At 50.3% G+C, this 15,344-nt stretch overlaps 1 protein-coding gene across 2 annotated transcripts; it reads left to right on the forward strand.

Moving 5' to 3' along the window:
• Positions 1–10,547: 10,547 nt before the first annotated feature.
• On the forward strand, positions 10,548–14,153 carry RPL19 (ribosomal protein L19). Of its 2 annotated transcripts, none has more exons than XM_003429339.3 (6): positions 10,548–10,651; positions 12,204–12,310; positions 12,597–12,719; positions 13,323–13,443; positions 13,715–13,825; positions 13,954–14,131. In XM_003429339.3, the coding sequence occupies exons 2-6, from the start codon at positions 12,205–12,207 to the stop codon at positions 14,075–14,077; spliced, it is 585 nt and encodes a 194-aa protein (XP_003429387.1). In that variant the 5' UTR covers positions 10,548–10,651; position 12,204; the 3' UTR covers positions 14,078–14,131. The 2 variants fall into 2 exon arrangements, with proteins under 2 accessions (XP_003429387.1, XP_001510969.1); XM_001510919.4 differs by lacking the exon at positions 10,548–10,651 and adding an exon at positions 10,782–10,791 and having other exon boundaries at positions 13,954–14,153.
• The last annotated feature ends 1,191 nt before the right edge of the window (positions 14,154–15,344 follow it).

A 15,344-nucleotide genomic window follows, 5' to 3' on the forward strand; every position in this document is an offset into this window, starting at 1 on the left:
AAATGCCAACCCCCCACCCCCCCACCCCCCAAAAAACCCGCCCCCCGGTCCCTCCCCCAGATCCTCGCCCAGACAATGAGCAGCCGGAGGGGCTGGACACGCCTCTATCGGGGTTGGGGGAGGGGGGAAAGGGGGAGAGGGAGAGATACAGACAGAGAGAAAGAGAGAGAGAAAGAGAGAGAGAGAGAGGGAGAGGAGGGGTGGGTGATGGATGGGGGCACCTGCCAATCAGAAGCCTCCCTGGGAGCCGGCTGGAGGGGGGATGGAGGGAGGAGGGGCGGGGGGCGGGCGCTGCCTTGGAGACGGAGCCCGAGGGGGACCACGGAAACGGGGGGGAACAGGGGGAGTGGGGATGTAAGGACGTTGGGAAATTTTTCAGCTCCTGCTCCTGCTGGGCCTCTGGGCTCAGCTCCCAGTTGCCCAATGTCAGGTCCCGCTGACCACTCTCCCAGCCCCCCACCCCATTGCCCCTTCTGTGCCCCCTCCATCCTCCCTTCTCTTCCCCCTCCATCCCCCCCACCCGCCCCTCCCTCTGAATGCAGCCCTAATTAAAGTCTCCCTGGGACCCTCCCTGCATCTACTAATTTTATTTATTTGTATTGTCTGTTTCCCCCGCTCTAGACTTTAAGCCCCTTGTGGACAGGGAATGCCCCTGTTTATTGCTGTATTGCACTCTGCCAAGTGCTTAGTTCAGTGCTCCGCACACAGTAAGCGCTCAGTAAATATGACTGAATGAGTGGACTTTCTTTAGGTCTGTCTCTATCTCCGGTTGGGTCTATTTCCATCTCCTGGGTCTGCCTCTGTCTCTTTGGCTCTCTCCATTTTCCTGTGCCCATCTCTGTCTCCGTCTCTACATGTCCCTGGGTCCATCTTTGGCACTCCGTGTCTCCCCTTCTCCCTGTCTCTGACTCTGAGTCCATCTATGCCTTTCTGTTCCTACATCTTTAGCCCCATGTCTGCCTCTGCCTCTCTGAGTCTCTCCATCTTTCTGGGTCTTTTTTTTATGGTATTTGTTAAGCACTTTCTATGTGCCAGGCACTGTACTAAGCGCTGGGGTAAGCACAAGCTTATCAGGTTGGACACAGTTCAGTCCCACATGGGACTCACAGTCTTAATCCCCTTTACAGATGAGGTAACTGAGGCACAGAGAAGTGAAGCGACTCACCCAAGGTCACACAGCAGACAAGTGGCAGGCCAGGATTAGACTTCCTGACTCCCAAGCCTGGGCTCTATCCACTAGACCACACAGCCTCTCTGTTTCCATCTCTCTGTGTCTTTCCGTCTCCTTGTGCCTGTATCTTTCTCTGTGCATCTCTGTCTCTGCCGCCCTGTGCCTGTATCTTTCACCCTGGGTCTGTCTCTGTCTCTCTGCCTCTCCATCTCCCTGTGTCTATTTCCAACTCCCTGTGTTTCTCCACCTCCCTGTGTCTGTTTCCAACAGTCTGTGTTTCTCCATCTCCCTATGTCTGTCTCTATCTCTCTCTGGGTCAGTCTCTGTCTCCCTGTGACCCTTAGTCCCAGCCCAGTCCAGCCTCCTGGCCTAGATGGTTGGCTCCTTCACGGCAGTGGACTGGCAACTCCTCCCCACCCCACTACTAATGGGGCTTTAAGTGGACCATTAAGGGCAGAAGAGGAAGGGGAGGAAGACGGAGCCCAGGGGAGAAAGAGCGATAGAGAGATGTCGGGAAAGGTGGGAATACTTGACATCCAAATCTCAGCCAATCCTAAATTTCTTGACCTCCAGCAGCTTTGATGATGCGAACTTTGATTCTGGGCCCCGATCCCGGTACCAGAGTGGTAGTGATTCTAAATGCCTAGAGCTGGGCTAAATTACCGCCATCTTCACTCCCCACAGCCCCTCATTCCTTCACACTCCCATAAACACAATCTCATACAGCCCCCTCCCCCCATACACATACCCTAACGCTCACAACAACAACAACAACAACAACATCAGTAATAATAATAATAATAGTGGCATTTGTTAAGTACATGCTCTGTGCCTAGCGCTGTGGCAGATAATACAATAATCTGGCCAGACGCAGTCACTCTCCTACCTGGGGCTCACAGTCTTAAGGGGAGGAAGACTAGGTATTTAATCATGACATCCCTCCCTCTCGAAACACATAGCCACCGCCCCCAAAAATGCAACATCCTTACACACACACACATCATCACAGGCCACTTAAGCCGCTGACTGGAGAGCTTTGCTATGAGGGCAGGGGGTAGGGAGGAGCCAGAACTGGTCCAGAGGGGCAAGAGAGCAAGTGGAAGTAGCCTGGCATAGTTGATAGAGCACAGGCCTGGTAGTCAGAAAGTCAGGTTCTAATCCCGGCTCCGCCACGTGTCTGCTGTGAGATCTCGGGCCAGTCCTTCACTTCTCCGCGCCTCAGTTGCCTCATCTGTAAAATGAGACTGTGAGCTCCACGTGGAGCTCTCAGTACAATGCCCGGCACCTAGTAAGCGCTTAACAAATACCAAAATTATTAATGGAAATGAGATCAATCAAGCAAAGATATTTATTGAGCGTTTTCTAGGTGCAGAGCACTGTACTAAGCACTTGAGAGAGAATAATATAACAGAGTTACAAACGTGTTCCCCACCCACAAGGAGTTTCCAATTCACTATGCTCTTCCTTGGACTCCCTGGGGTGGGGTAAGGGGGGAGAGCTTGGGGCAAGGAGTCCCTGGAACAGATGACCCTCCAGCCATGGGGTCATGGTGAATAAGGTGTGGAATGGCCAGAGGCAGAGGGCCTGGGAGGGGAGTTCAGGCCTGGAGGTTAAGTGAGTGGGTTCCCGGGGGGGCTATGGGATGGAGGCTAGACTGTAGACTGTAAACTCCATATGGGGAGAGAATGCATCTGCTAATTCCACTGCAGTGTAATCAGCCAGTCAGTCCTATTTACTGAGCACTTACCATGTGCAGACCACTGTACTGAGCACTTGGAAGAGGACAATATCCTGGACATGTTCCGTGCCCACAACAAGCTTAAAGTCTAGAGGAGAGAGAGATTGATATGAATAAATTACTACCCCAAGCACTTAGTACAGTGCTCCGCACATAGTAAGCACTCAAGAAATAAGCACTGATTGATTCACTGATTGATTGGGATTTGAACAATCCCCAGACCCAGCCCTGCTTTGAGGAGGGAGGAAGAGAGAGTTCCTCTCTGTCCAGCCGACTCTAAATTATCCAAGGCCTGGCTGTTGTACTGTGAACAATCCAGTTCCCTGGTATTTCTTCTTCTCCTCCCTCCTATGGTGACTTGCTTCCTCTGTTCTTTCCCGCTCCCAGCCCCACAGTACTCATGTCCATATCTGTCATTTTATTTCTTTGTATTGATATCCGTCTCCTCCCATTCTAGACTATAAATTCACTGTAGGCAGGGAATGTACCTTTTATTGTTTTACTGTACTCTCCCAGGCACTTAGTACAATGAATTTATGGGCAGGGAATGTGCCTTTTATTGTTTCAGTGTACTCTCCCAAGCGCTTAATACAGTGCTCTGCACACAGTATGTACTAAAAAATATGATTGAATGAATGAATATTTCACTGCTCATGAGTCCCTCCAGGAGATAAAAGAGAAGAAGGAGAGATACAAAACACAAATCCTGTCTCCCTTTTTTTTAAATGATATTTGTTAAGCACTTACTCTGTGCAAGGCACTGTACTGAGTTCTGGAGTTGATATAAACTAATGAGATTGGACAAAATCCGTGTCTCAGGTGGGGTTTACAGTCTTCATCCTCATTTTACAGATGAGGTAGCCAAGGTACAGAGAAGTGAAGTGATTTGCCTAAGGCATAGCATACAAGGGGTGAAGCTGGAATTAGAACCCAGATCCTCTGACTCCCAGGCCTGTGCTCTATCCACTAGGCCACATGGGCTTCCTTCTTGGTAGATACGATTCCTGCCCACAAGGAGCTTAAAGTGACACACCATAAAATAAATAACAGATAGAGGAAAAAGAGTATGAGCCTAGGTGCACAAGTGCTGTGGGGTGGGGTGAGTATCAAAGTACTTAAAGCTTTCACAGCCAAGTGCAGAGGGGATGCCCAGGGGAGGGTGGGGAGGGGAAATTAAGGTTTAGTCAGGGAAGGACCACTGCCCATTGGTTTTAAAACCCTCAATCCCCTTGCCCCCGCTTACCTCACCTTGCTTCTCTCCTACTACAAGCTGGCCCGCACACTTCATTCCTCTAATGCTAACCTCATTGTGCTTCGATCTCATCTATCTCACCGCCGACCCCTCGCCACATCCGGTCTTGCTTGGAATGCCCTCCCTCCTCATATCTGATAATAATAATAATAATAATGTTGGTATTTGTTAAGCGCTTACTATGTGCCGAGCACTGTTCTAAGCGCTGGGGTAGCCACAGGGGAATGAGGTTGTCCCACGTGGGGCTCACAGTCTTAATCCCCATTTTACAGATGAGGTAACTGAGGCACCGAGAAGTTAAGTGACTTGCCCAAAGTCACACAGCTGACAAGTGGCCGAGCCGCAATTCGAACCCATGACCTCTGACTCCAAAGCCCGTGCTCTTTCTACTGAGCCACACTGCTTCTCAAAAGGGAGAGAGAGGGAGGGGAAGAGAGGGGGGAAAGGAAGAAGGAGAAAAAGGAGGGCAAGAGAGGGGGAAAAGGAAGAGGGAGAAAAAGGAGGGGAAGAGAGGGGAAAAGGTGGAGGGAGAGAGGGAGGGGAAGAGAGGGAAAGGAGGAGGGGAAGAGAGAGAAAAAAGGAAGAGGGTAAGAAGGAAAAAAGAAAGGGAGGAAGGGAGAGGAAGAGAGGAAAATGAAGGGGGGGGAAGGAGGACGGGGAAAGTCTGACAATGACTCTCCCCCACTTCAAAGCCTTATTGAAGGCCCATCTCCTCCAAGGAGTCTTCCCTGACTGACTCCTTTCCTCTTCTCCCGCTCCCTTCTGCGTCGTGCTGACTTGCTCCCTTTATTCATCCCCCCTCCCAGCCCCACAACACTTATGTCCATATCTGGCATTTATTTATTTATATTAAGGTCTGTCCACCCAAAACATTCAATGGGCAAGATGGCAGCAGCAGCATTTTTGAGTCTCACCAATGGACCATCCAAGCCTGGTCTCTTGTGCTTGGCACGGCACCAGGAGGCCTAGGTGAAACATGGGCGGCTTGGACAATATCTTACCAAGCCCCTTGAAGATTTATAGACTGTAAGCTACTTGAGAGCAAGAAGACTGTGTCCAACCCAATTTGCTCAAATAAAAATAATAATAATAATACTAATTGTGGTCTTCATTAAGTGCCTACTATGTGGCAGGCCCTGTACTAAGTGATTCAAGCAAATCAGGCTGGACACAGTCCCTGTCCTGCATGGGGCTCACAGTCTTAATTGCCATTTAACAAATGAGGTAACAAGCCCAGAGAAGTGAAGTGACTTCCCCAAGGCCACATAGCAGACAAGAGGCAGAGCCGGGTCAGAACCCATGACCTTCTGCCTCCCAGGCCTGTGCTCTAGCCACTACAACGAGTTGGTAGCGGACAAGCTTACAGTCTGGAGAAGAGACATTGAAATCTTTTAGAGTGAAGCAAAAATAACAAGAGTCAGAAGCATGAAAAACAAGAACCTCAACAGACCATGACTGCCTCCTGGCCCCGGAATCTGTCTCTGAGAGCGTTCATTCATTCATCCATTCAATCGTATTTATCGAGCGCTTTCTGTGTGCGGAGCACTGTACTAAGCACTTGGGAAGTGCAATTCAGCATCAAATAGAGACAATCCCTGCCCACAGCGGGCTCTCAGTCTAGAAGGGGGGAAACACATCAAAACAAGTAATCAGCTATCAGTAGCATCATTATAAATAAATAGAATTATAGCTATATACACAACATTAATAGAAATAGAATTATAATTATATGTACATATATATACAAGTGCTGTGGGGTGGGGAGTGGGGGTAGAGTGAAGGGAGGGGGTCGGGGTGATGGGGAGGGGAGGGGGAGCGGAGGAAAAGGGGGGCTTAGGCTGGGAAGGCCTCCTGGAGGAGGTGAGCTTTCAGTAGGGCTTTGAAGTGGGGAAGTGTGCCAGTTTGGTGGATTTGAGGAGGGAGGGCATTCCAGGCCAGAGTTAGGATGGGGGCCAGGGGTCGACGGCGGCACAGGAGAGATGGAGGCACCATCAGGATGCTTAGAGGATTTGTGTGCTGGTTGCCTTTCTGGTCCCCATCTCGGTGGTTGGGGCAGACTAACCAGCACCCTTTGCTCTCGGCTCAATAACTCAGCCTGGTTCATTGTACATTCCAAGCACTTAGTACAGTGCTCTGCACATAGTAAGTGCTCAATAAATACTATTGAATGAATCCAAAGCTAACTCATCCATTTCAGTCTCTAACTACCTGCTCAGTGTTCTGACACAAACCATCCAACGTCCTCTCCATCCCTGACTCTCCCCTTGTGATCTCTCTAATCCCCTCTGGGACCAGCTGATAGTGTCGGTTGTACAGTTTCCTGTGGGAACTGATTCCCTGCACTCACCCCTTACTGGAAGAAGATGTGTTCTTTTTTTTATCGACTGCTCTGAATCTGCCACACTTTCCCCCTAAAAAGCACCAGTGGTTGTCTCTTGCCCTCATAGGGAGAGATTTGGAGAAGAACAATTTGTCCTGCTTGCCCTACTGTTTCTGAATCTGCTAAATTTCATCCCTTCTCCTCCTAGCCCAAGTCATCCTAGGCTGAAAATCCCAACCCTTTCATTCTCTCTCAGATGAAAACTGCCCCATTCCCTCGATCATCTCTTTCGACCCTTTCTGCCCCCTCCTTCAGCTCTTTTGTATCTTTGCTGAGCTGCAAACCCAGAACAACCCTTGTGTTTTGGGGTGGAAGGTGGGGTGCTGGTGTCCAGGCTTCTTCCAGGGAGATCTGGGACTTTGATTTAATAATAATTGGGGAATTTGATAAGCGCTTACTATGTGCCAGGCACTGTTCTAAGCACTGGGGCGGATACAGCAAATTGCGTTGGACACAGTCCCTGTACAGGGACATGGGGTGCACAGTCTTAAGTCCCATTTTACACAGCAGGTAACTGAGGCACAGAGAAGTGAAGTCCTCACCCAGGGTCACAGCAGACGTATGGCAGGGGCAGGACTTCTGCCTCTCAGGCCCGTGCTTTTATCCCCTAGGCCACACTCCTTCTCTGGTTCTCTGGCCCCTTCCTGAGGGGCCCAGCTTTTGGGTTTTTGGTCTTTTGGTTGCCCCGTTCATTCAACTGATGCTCTCAGTGCAGATTCAAGAGGCACACTGGCATGCAGAGATGGGCAGAGATGGGCAGAGATGGGCAGAGGGAAACCAAGGACTGAAGAGGAGCTGATCGAGTGGAATGATCTCACTGGCAGAGTTGATCCAGGAAGGCTTTCTGAGGGTGGGGAAAATCCTTCAGCAGAGATTTGATGGTCTTGGTTTGACAGAGAGGAAATAGGGGAAGGGCATTCTAGGTTAGAGGACTAGGTCTGTGCAACCTTGGGTAAGTCACTTCATATCTCTGTGACTCAGTTACCTCATCTGTAAAATGGGGATTGAGACTGTGAGCCCCACGTGGGACTCGGGACTATGTCCAACCTGATTTGCTTATAATCACTTCAGCATTTAGTAAGGTGACTGGCACATAATAAGTGCTTAACAAATATTACAATTGTTTTTAGGTAAGGTGAGGGAGTTGGCAGGGAAGGGGACATGGCCAAGTAACTCTGAAGGCCCTGGCACCTGGAATAGAGGATAGAGTACGGGCCTGGGAGTCAGAGGACCTGGATTCTAATCCCGGCTCCTCCACGTCTGCTGTGTGACCTTAACTTCTCTGGGCTTCAGTTACCTCATCTATAAAATGGGGATTAAGAATGTGTGAGCACCATATTGGACAGGGACTGTGTCCAACCTGATTTACTAGTATCTACCCCAGCGTTTAGAACAGTGCTAGGTACAGAGTAAGAGCTTAACAGGTACCATAATAATAATAATAATAATGATATATATATATATTTTTTTTCTGGCCCTGTCATATATATATATATATATAACAGGGCCAGAAAAATCCCCACAGCCAGTATGGGCTGTGTCAGGTGAGAGGCTTCTGGAAAATCCCTTTACGTCCACCACACCACTCCAACTGACTGCGAGCCACAGAGCAGCTCGATCGGGTGGGATGGCGGTACAGAGAAACTTCTACTCCTCCAAGCCTCCTGCCCCTACTGCCAGTTGCCTTCACAGGACGTTCGTTCGTTCGTTCATTCATTCATTCATTCATTCATTCATTCATTCATTCATTCATTCATTCATTCATTCGTATTTACTGAGCATTTACTGTGTGCAAAGCACTGTACTAAGCGCTTGGGAGAGCACAATATAACAACAGACACATTCCTGCCCACAGCAAGGACATAGTCTAGAAGGGGAGACAGACATTAATATAAATAAATAATATAAAATAAATCTGGGCTGTCCTGGATCTAGACCTGCATCCATGCAGTGGACCAGTTTGGAGAGGAGACTAGAGCCCTGGCCAGGTGTGTGCCTGGCACATTGTAAGTGCTAAACAAATATCATCATTATGTGTGGGTGTGCAGGGGAACTTGAACACGGATAGAAAGGACTAGGGCTGTTGAGGGATGGGAGGGCCTAGTCCCACAGAATCCCCATCTTCCTTTGCTGCCCTCTTCCCTGACTAAAATCAGCCCAGCAGTACCTGGGTGGGAGATGTGTCCTGAAAGTAGGGGATTATTTAAGGGTTGGGGCGTTTGTAATTGGGGGTCCTCTGCGGGGGTGCGGAGGGGTCTTTTCAGCTTGGGTCTTGCTTAGTTGGGGACTCTCTAGAGGCTCTGCTCGCCCTCCCCATCACCCTCACTCTCTCCCTCTGCTCTACCCCACCCCCAGCACTTGTGTGTATATAAGTACATATTTATAATTCTATTTATTTTTATTAATGATGGGTATATATCTATAATTCTATTTATTTATATTGATGCAATTGATGCCTGTTATTTGTTTTGATGTCTGTCTCCCCACTTCTAGACTGTGAGCCTGTTGTGGGCAGGGATCGTCTCTATTTGCTGCTGAATTGTACTTTCCAAGCACCTAGTACAGACCTCTGCACAGAGTAAGCGCTCAATAAATACGATTGAATGATTCCTTGGGGTGGGGTGTCTCTCCGCAGTCCAAGGGTTCTTTTGGTCTGATCATCTCCCCCCACTCAAATCTCCAAGAGACCTTTCCCTAACTAAGCCCTCATTTCCTCTTCTCCCACTCCCTTCTGCGTCACTCTTACACTAGGATTTGCACCCTTCATTCACCCCTACCACAGCCCCGTAGCATTTATTTTCACACCCATAATTTTATTTATTTATATAAATTTCCATCTCCCTCTCTAGTCTGTAGGCGCCTTGTGTGGACAGGGAATGTGTCTACCAACTTTGCTACACAGTACTCTTCCAGGCACTTAGTACAGTGCTTTGCACACAGTAAGTGCTCATTAAATGCAATTGATTGAATGATTGATAGATCTGGGAAAACCCCTGATCTCTATTCTGATATCAGAGTTAATTCCTTGATACCTGTTTACTTGTACTGATGTCCTGTTGCCTGTTGACTTGTACTGATGTCCGTCATCCTGCTGTAGCTCGTTGTGGGCAGGGATGGTCTCTCTTTATTGCTGAAGCGTGCTTTCCCAAACGCTTAGCGCACGGCTATGCACACAGTAAGCGGAGAAGGAGCGCGGTTTAGTGGAAAGAGCATGGGCTTGGGAGTCAGAGGTCGTGGGTCCTAATCCCGGCTCTGCCACTTATCAACTGTTTGACTTGGGCCAGTCACTTCCCTATGTCTCAGTGACCTCATCTGTAAAATGGGGATTAAGACTGTGAGCCCCAATTGGGACAACCTGACTATAATAATAATAATAATGATGGCATTTGTTAAGCACTTACTATGTGCAAAGCACTGTTTGTATGCACTGGGGGAGGTATACAAGATGATCAGGTTGTTCCATGTGGGGCTCATAGTTTTAATCCCCATTTTACAGATGAGGTCACTGAGGCCCAGAGAAGTGAAGTGACTGGCCCAAAGTCACCCAACTGACAAGCGGCAGAGCCGGGATTAGAACCCGTGACCTCTGACTCCCATTCATTCATTCAATCGTATTTATTGAGCGCTTATTGTGTGCAAAGCACTGTACTACGCGCTTGGAAAGTACAATTTGGCAACAGATAGAGATAATCCCTACCCAACGTTGGGTTTACAGTCTAGAAGGGGGAGACAGGCAACCCAGGCTCTTTCCACTGAGCCACGACCCCAGCAATTAGAACAGTGCTTGGCACATAGTAAGCGCTTAACAAATACCATTATTATTATTATTATTAATAATAAATACGATGGAATTGAATGAATGAAAGGCTTCCTAGGCCGAAGGAGCGCCCTCTGTCGTCTCCACCGCGTCAGCGCACCAAAAAAACCCCTTTCTTCCCCTCCCTCTCAGTGACCACGTGACCCACCGCCCTTAATCTGCGCAGGCGCCGACGGGCCGTGGATTGTACCATTTTCCCCCGAGGGAAGGGTGTATTTTTCCCCCTTTTGGGGTCAGAACTGGAGTCCGCGTCCCCTTCGGGTGATATTCTGGGGGTATCTGAGTTGGAAAAGGTATCTCGGAGGGGTTGGGGGGCGGGGGGCGTTGCGGGCGAGGGTCGGGGGGCGAGGCTCGGGGTGGGCTCTCCCCCGCGCTGCTAATGGGAGAGGCCGGGCCGGGGCCTGTTCTCTCTTTTCCGCGCTGGCGCCATGAGGTGAGGGCCCGGGGGGCGGCCAGGACTGGGGGACACCCCGCTTCTGGGGGTTCTGGCAGGGTTGGGGGGGCTGCAAGGAGACGAGGGGGTTGACCCCCAAAGATGGGGGGTGACGGGGGATGTCGGAGAGGGGCCGAAGTGAGGACTAGTTGGGCCTTGGCCCCGTTGCCCTCTTTAGTTTGGGGCAACATCCGGGGACTTGGGGTCTGGTCACCTTGCCCTGCCCCTGTGGCTCCATCCGGGGACTTGGAGGGGCAGGGCCCTGCCCGGGGGAGGACCTGGGTTCCAATTCCGACCCCCTCCCCAAGTGGCTGCATTCCCTCATCTGTAAAATGGACACTGAGACTGGGGTTAATGATAATGTTGGTATTTGTTAAGCGCTCACTATGTGCAGAGCACTGCTCTAAGCGCTGGGGGAGATACAGGGTCATCAGGAGAAGCAGGGTGGCCTAGCAGAAAGAGCCCGGGCGGGGGAGTCAGAGGTCATGGGTTCAAATCCCAGCTCTGCCACTTGTCAGCTGGGTGACTGTGGGCAAGTCACTTCACTGGGCCTCGGTGACCTCATCTGTAAAATGGGGATTAAGACTGAGCCTCATGCGGGACAACTTGATTACCCTGTGTCTACCCCAGCGCGTAGAACAGTGCTCGGCACATAGTAAGCGCTGAAGTACCGACATTATTGTCAGGTTATTCCACATGAGGCTCACGGTCTTCATCCCCATTTTACAAAAGAGGGAACAGAGGTACAGTGAAGTGACTTGCCCACAGTCACCCAGCTGACAAGTGGCAGAGCCGGGATTCGAACCCGTGACCTCTGACTCCCAAGCCCGGGCTCTTTCCACTAAGCCACGCTGCCGAATTGTACATTGCAAGCGCTTAGTACAGTGCTCTGCCCACAGTAAATACTGTTGAATTAGAGAAGCAGTATGGCTCATTGCATGGGCTGGGGAGTCAGAGGTCTTGGGTTCAAATCATGATCTGCCACTTGTCTGCTGTGTGACTTTGGGCTAGTCACTTCTCTGGGCCTCAGTTCCCTCAACTGTAAAATGGGGATTGACTGTGAGCCCCACGTGGGACAAGCTGATCGCCTTTGTCCCCTCCCCAGTGCTTAAAACAGTGCTTTGTACATAGTAAGTGCTTAACAAATACCATCACTATTATTATTGAATGAGTGACTGTGAGCCCATGTGGGACAGGGACTGGGTCCAACCTCATTAACCTGGACCTAGCCTAGCACTTGGCACATAGGAAGCGCTTAATAAGTACCCTCTATTATTAAGATTGAGCCCCAGGTGGGACAGGGACGATGCCCAGCCTGATTATCTTCGGTGTATCCTGCGCGTTTAGGGCAGTGTTGGCATGTAGTAAGCGCTTAATATGATTGTTACTGTTATTGCTTCCGCCGCCCCCAGCATGCTTCGACTGCAGAAGAGGCTCGCCTCCAGCGTCCTGCGCTGTGGGAAGAAGAAAGTCTGGCTGGACCCCAATGAGACCAATGAGATCGCCAATGCTAACTCCCGTGAGTCCCACGGCGGGCGAGGGCAAACGTGGGGACCCCTGCAGACGCCTGGGCTGGGGGGAGATGGTGGGAGGAGGCCTGGACCCTCTTCCTTGCAACCAAATCCTCTAGACTGTGCGCCCGTTGTGGGCAGGAATGTGTCTGTTTGTCCAACAGCGAGCGCCTAGTACAGTGCTTGGCACACAGTAAGCACTGTAAATACGATCGAAGAAGCCTCGTCGATGCCGGTCGGTTCAGAGATTCGCAGCTGTTGGCCAGAGAGAAACAGGCTTATGTCCCCCCCCAGGTCAGCAGATCCGCAAACTGATCAAAGATGGCCTGATCATCCGCAAGCCCGTGACCGTCCACTCCCGGGCCCGCTGCCGCAAGAACACCTTGGCCCGCCGGAAGGGCCGGCACATGGGCATCGGTAAGATTCCTTACCCTCCCTGTGGCTGTGAAACAGGCTGGGTGGCTAACAGCTGTGGCTCTGCCTTGAACATGCCATGTGACTCAGTGAAATTGCTTGGCCTCTCTGGGCCTGTTGTAAAATGAAGGGAGTAGTGTCCCGTGACTGGAAGCATTTTGGGCAGGGACTGTCTCTACCAACTCTGTTACATTGTACCATGCTCTATACACAGTTAATGCTAAAATACAACTGATTGATTCTAGTAAGGAGAAAAGAACTTAAACTCTGAGCACTCTGTTAAATGCTTAGGAAAGGGCTCAGCAGAGGAAGAAAAACCATGATTCTTATCCTCAATTATGGTGTCTAAGTATAGTTAAATACTGCTCTGCCAAGCACTAAGTGCCCGGGAAGAATCAAGATAATCATACCAGACAGTCCTAGCCTTGGGGCCCCCTGTCAGAGAAGGTGAACAGGTCTCTTATTGTCAATTTCAGGCGAGGAAAGAATGGATGTGTAAATGGGGAAAATGAGTATTCTTTTGTGAGGTATGAGCTACGATTGAGCCAGCGATGTGCCTGCCATCCGTCTAACTCCTCTTTTGTTTCACCCGTGGGCTTGTGCTAGGTAAGAGAAAGGGTACTGCCAATGCCCGCATGCCTGAAAAAGTGACCTGGATGCGGAGGATGAGGATTCTGCGCCGACTGCTCCGCAGATACCGGGAGTCCAAGAAGATCGACCGCCACATGTGAGTCTTCCCGGCACGCAGGTGTGGAGTCTCTGGGGAAGGGCAGGGCAGCTTCTGGTTGAGGTGTGGAAGATCAAGTGTACATATAGTCTGTGCCGCCCAGCGGAACACATGAGGCCATAGCATGTAGCCTGCGACCACCAGCACGTCCCAAATGTCGCGGGGAGGAGCTGAGGCTTGAGCTGTGTCGGGAAGAAGACCTCACTCTTAATGGGGTTGTGATTGTCTTTTTAATCCTGCCTCTGAGCTGCCCTTTGCTCTCCCTACCCAGGTACCACAGCCTGTACCTCAAAGTCAAAGGCAACGTGTTCAAGAACAAGCGTATCCTCATGGAGCACATCCACAAGCTGAAGGCAGACAAAGCCCGTAAGAAGCTCCTGGCGTAAGTAACCTTTCTTAGTGGGGAGGGGTCGGGCACAGGGTGACACTATCCCATTGTGATCGATTATTTGGAGCACTGGATGGGAACATCACGTCTCACTGCTTATGCTCTTTTTCTCCCCCCTGCAGTGACCAGGCCGAGGCCCGGAGGTCCAAGACCAAGGAGGCTCGCAAGCGTCGCGAAGAGCGCCTCCAAGCCAAGAAAGAAGAGATCATCAAGACTCTGTCCAAGGAGGAGGAGGCCAAGAAATAACTGCCCTCTGGTCACCCCTGTACATAGTGCTGTCCGTAAAGGCGATCCGAGGTCAATAAAAAAAAGGCTCAACCAAGCTGGTGTCCTGCTTGCATGTTGTGGCTCCCGAGCCAGGCTGGGCATCTGGACTAAAGGGGTGAGGTCACCAAGGGGCAGATCCGGGCCTGAGCTGGGGGGGGGGGTTATAGTGGCCGTGCTCACTGTCATCATAGTCTGCTAGCAAGAAAGGGCCACCAGCTTACTAGTGAGGTCTTACACCATGCCCTGCTTCCAGGACCAATCTTCTCAAGCAGAGCACACCTCACCCCCACCTTCCACCACACACACAGCTGTTTGACCTCGGGGTGATCACTTTTCTGTGCTTCAATCACCTCAACTATAAAATGAAGGATTACGACTGTGAGCCCATGGGGATCAGGGACTGTCCAACCTGATTACCTTTGCTTGGCTCATAGTAAGGGCTTAGCAAATTCCATTACTATTAAGCGCTTACTATGTCCAGAGCCCTACCAAGCACTTGGGAAGGTATGATAGCATGGTGCCTGGCACAAACTTTCACTTTCCCTGCCTCTGGCTTCCTGCGCAGAAGAGGAGAGAGGAAGGCTGGAGGCGTTGCCATTGCTGAGGGATTGGGATGACTGGAAGTGCCCACAGCTCCCTGTTAGTAATTGTTCATGCCCTTCTACTCTGTTCTGGTTTAGTGGGTGGCCATGCTATGGTGGCTTTGGGTAGGATTCATCTCCATTCCCACGAGTAGCCAGGCCCATTCAAAGGCTCATCTCCCTACACAAAAACGGACACAGACCTGGGACTCAAAAGGACCTGGGTTCTAATTCTTTAATTTTTTTAAGTCAACTTTTTTGTGCCTCAGTTTCCTCTATAAAATGGAGATAATATACCAGTTCTCCCTAAAGTGAGCCTGATGTGACTTGATTATCATGTATCTACCCCAGTACTTTATACAGTGCTTGGCACCTAGTCAGTACTTAAGTATTACCATTATTATAATCAGCTGAGCAGTTAGCAGCATCAAGAGCTTCATATCCTTGGATTTTCCATCCTAAAAGTATACTGAAGAAATAGCAGTAGAAAGATCTAGATTTGGGGGCGGTGCAAAAAGCAAGAGTGACAGCATGGGCCTGGGAGTCAGAAGGACCTGGGTTCTAATCCCTACTCTGCCGCTTGCATGCTGTGTGACCTTGGGCAAGTTACTTCATTTCCCTGTGCCTCAGTTCCCTCATCTGTAAAATGAGGGTTACAACTGTGG

This window comes from Ornithorhynchus anatinus, chromosome 11 (genome assembly GCF_004115215.2).
Source record: "Ornithorhynchus anatinus isolate Pmale09 chromosome 11, mOrnAna1.pri.v4, whole genome shotgun sequence".
In the NCBI taxonomy this organism is placed as follows: Eukaryota; Metazoa; Chordata; class Mammalia; order Monotremata; family Ornithorhynchidae; genus Ornithorhynchus; species Ornithorhynchus anatinus.